Source organism: Nicotiana attenuata, chromosome 12 (assembly GCF_001879085.1).
Source record: "Nicotiana attenuata strain UT chromosome 12, NIATTr2, whole genome shotgun sequence".
In the NCBI taxonomy this organism is placed as follows: domain Eukaryota; kingdom Viridiplantae; phylum Streptophyta; class Magnoliopsida; order Solanales; family Solanaceae; genus Nicotiana; species Nicotiana attenuata.
The window spans coordinates 29,228,115-29,231,606 of NC_032000.1; the positions used below are offsets into that span (position 1 = coordinate 29,228,115).

Below are 3,492 nucleotides of genomic sequence, written 5' to 3' on the forward strand. Positions count from 1 at the left end.
TATATAAAATGATAACATTTTTTTACACCTAAAAAAATAATATTTTGAGTCCAAAAGAACCACATTTTGATTCCGAACTCCTTTTTAAAACTCCTCCCCAACCATGCATGATGCAACCGTGACACAAAGAAGAAAATAAGTGGTTGTCACTTGTTATGATCATGTATGGTCACTGGATAATTTTGTGAAAATAGCATGGGCTAGCCAGTTTTCGGACTGGTAATTAAAAAATAGCTAATATTTGTAAAGTTATTGAAAAATAGTCATTGTTTTGCTGAAACACGGAAAGTTCCAGCATAATATGCGGGATTATAGAGCTCATGCGTGTAAACTTTCAGCAAAATATGTTGTATTATGGAGCTCCTGCATATAAACTTTTCGCATATTATGTTGGAACTCCAGCACATTATGAAATTCCAACACATTATGTCGGAAGACCACATGTAATTAATTCGAACTCTAACATATATGCTAGAATATTGTTGGATTTTAAGGGTGTTTTTGTTCAAATTTTATCTTTACATGAAAAATTGACTAAAATACGATTATTTTTTAAACTGTGGCTATTGTTCAATTACCAGTCGTTAATCTGGCTGTCTTTTATTTTTTTACCGATAAATTTATGTCCCAAAAATTTTACATTAGTACTTCTAATAAGAATGTTTTTCTTGAATCGAAGATCTATAGGAAACAGTCTTTCTATCTTCACAAGGTAGGAATAAGATTTGGATGTACACTACTCTCCAAATTTTGACTTGGTGGATTATACTAAATATGTTATTATTTCTCAGAGAGCGGAGAGAATATTTTTATTGATTGACGATGATAAAAAATAGAAGGTAGGTTTATAAATTAATAAAGAAAAAAGGGACTAACAATCAACAATAATCCAACATGGACATTAATCAAAGTGCACTTTTCCTTTTTTCAACCAAAAGTTGAAAGCCCACTAAATTCTCATATTTTTGTTGTCATACTATGTATTTATTGTGAGTTGAGACATTTGAAGTGTTTCTGGTTCATGTTGTTGAATTATGGATGACAGCCAAAAGTGTTTGTTTCTTGTATGAAAAGTGTGTACCCACCCAACATGACTTTTGTAATTATTGGAAGTTCATTACTTTTCCTTTTTCTTTTTGAAAATTTATCAAGGAAATCCACATTCGCTATTCATTGGGTTTGCATTGGATAACCTGATCTGTGCAATAGCTCGCAAACCATATAAAAAATATAAATCACACTAGGCAAGCCTGGTGCAACAAACTCTAATTGATGAGGCTACTGATGAAGAAAATCGATCACAAATCTCCCATATGGGAAACAACTCACTCAATCCTTACGGGCAATTTCTTTTATTTAACAATCATATATTAGAAGTTTATTGGTTCGATTAATCGCCCTTTATTAGGAGTATGTTTTTCTTTTGCGAGACTTTAGCCCTAGATTTTTGGCGAAGGATTAAGTAGCCTCAACTATCACATTATATCCTGATCACCTAATAAATTCCAATAATTATAGCTATTCTTATGCTACTATTTGTTTCTCCACCATGTCATAAAGTGTAATTAACACAATCAATTATTTAAATAAGCTGAGCTGTTTAGTTGTATAATAGTTTTGAAAATATTCAAAATGATAAAAGAACTCCTACATCCTAACTAATCAAATGGGTTTTGGTAGAATCACCCAGCTAAACAAACCAAAAAGCAACAAATTTAACACTTAAAATAACAATAAATAATAAAGAAATTCAGATTAAAATATTCATATTAGAGACAACAAACAAAATGTAGAAGAAAAGTAAACTTGACCAACCATTAAATTATCATTTCCAATAATTATTGAAAATAATTATATTTACAGACAAACACGGACGAGTGTTCGTTCCTTCACATTTCGCCTTTGTCATTTACGATTTTACCCTTTCTAGATCATTCATTCACCGAGTCAGTGAAACTCGTTCAATTTGACTAGTTCAATTTGAACCGTCAAACTTCTCCTCGATTGTAACGGCGTCCGCGTCCCACCACGTGTCATCGTCACTCTCCGTTATCTCTAACGGTGACTTAACGTTCCTCATGTCACCAACCGTCAAAATTCCGGCAGCTTCATTTCTCAGGTAAACTTTCCCGGCGTCGGCGGCATTGACTCCGACGACCTTCCCTGAACCTTTCCTCCACTCAGCACATATCGCCGGTGACTGATTCTTCATCCTCGTATCGTACGCAGCTAAAACGACACCGTTACGATAATTTTTCATCTCCGATGACAAAACCACCGATGGTGACGCCGTTGCCACCGCTGGAACCTGAGAAGAACCGCTAAAAATATCGCTAATTTTCTGCTCCGCATTCAAATCCCATAACGACACTACACTTTTAGATAAATCATCATACTCATAATCTAAACCTAACGCTAAACGATCCCACAGTTTCACGACATTTTTTCCGGCAGAAAAATCCGTCCACGGGAACCGCTCAAAACTATTCCGCTGCCGTCGAAGTCTCAAATTACTATTTTGACCTTGCTCCTTAAAATAGAAACTCGAGCCAGAAACTCTAAAATCTTCATCAATTTGCCGATCGATGAGGTCTTCATCGTCAGAAGACGGCGGCGTTGAGCATTTATCGTCGTCATCGTCGGAGTCTGAGATATCAAAGTCTTCGCCGAGGTATTGAAGGAGAGGTTCAGCGGAAGGTTTAAGGGTAAAAACGTAAATGAACAAAAGTTTGATTTTTCTTATTAGGCTGCTAAAAGTGGCTACAACTGCAAGAATTAAAGCGCCCCATTTCCAGAAACCGTAAATTTGGGTTACTCCTGAAAGTGAAAAGAACCGAGAAATTAAAGAAGGGTTTTGTAGACATTTCACACCTGCTTCAAAATCGCTGATCATGTTAATTTCTGGGAAATCCATGTTAGGATTTTTTGAACCCTCAAAATAATGAGAAGAAAGAAGAAGGAGAAAGATGTTATTGAAATGTTTGATAGGAATTCTTTTTTTTGGAAAGAACAAGAATAGAAGAGGTTTAGAAAAGGGTAAGTGGAGGGGTATATAATAGTGGAGAAAAGAGGCTAGGGGATAATAAAATATGATTTTTTGGGGTTGATGAAAATGACGTGGCGAAAGGTTATTTGATAAAGGAAAAATAAAATGTCGTGCCACGTCAGAAAGCGCATAAAATTTAGGAAGACAAAATAATTGGGATTAGACTCTATGGGCTCCTTTGGTACGAGATACAAGAAATAATTAATTCTGGAATTAAATTTAAAAAAAGTTTATTCTATGTTTGGTTGAAAAAATTAAAGTATAATTAATCTCGAGATTAGAATTGTAGTATTTTTTTATTCCTATAAAAAAATGAAATAATTAATTCTGAAATAACATCTTTTCAACCAAACGACCCCTACATGATAGGATGATTAAGATTCCTTCATCGTTAATTATAAGTCTAACCTTGAAAATGAACAACTTCTAGATAGGGAGCACTTTAT

The 3,492-nt window shown here is 34.4% G+C and overlaps 1 protein-coding gene across 1 annotated transcript; it reads right to left on the reverse strand.

The window, feature by feature from the left end:
* LOC109235990 lies at positions 1,976 to 2,914 on the reverse strand. The gene has a single exon (XM_019402229.1). It carries the CDS (start codon positions 2,912 to 2,914, stop codon positions 1,976 to 1,978), a length of 939 nt encoding a protein of 312 aa, XP_019257774.1.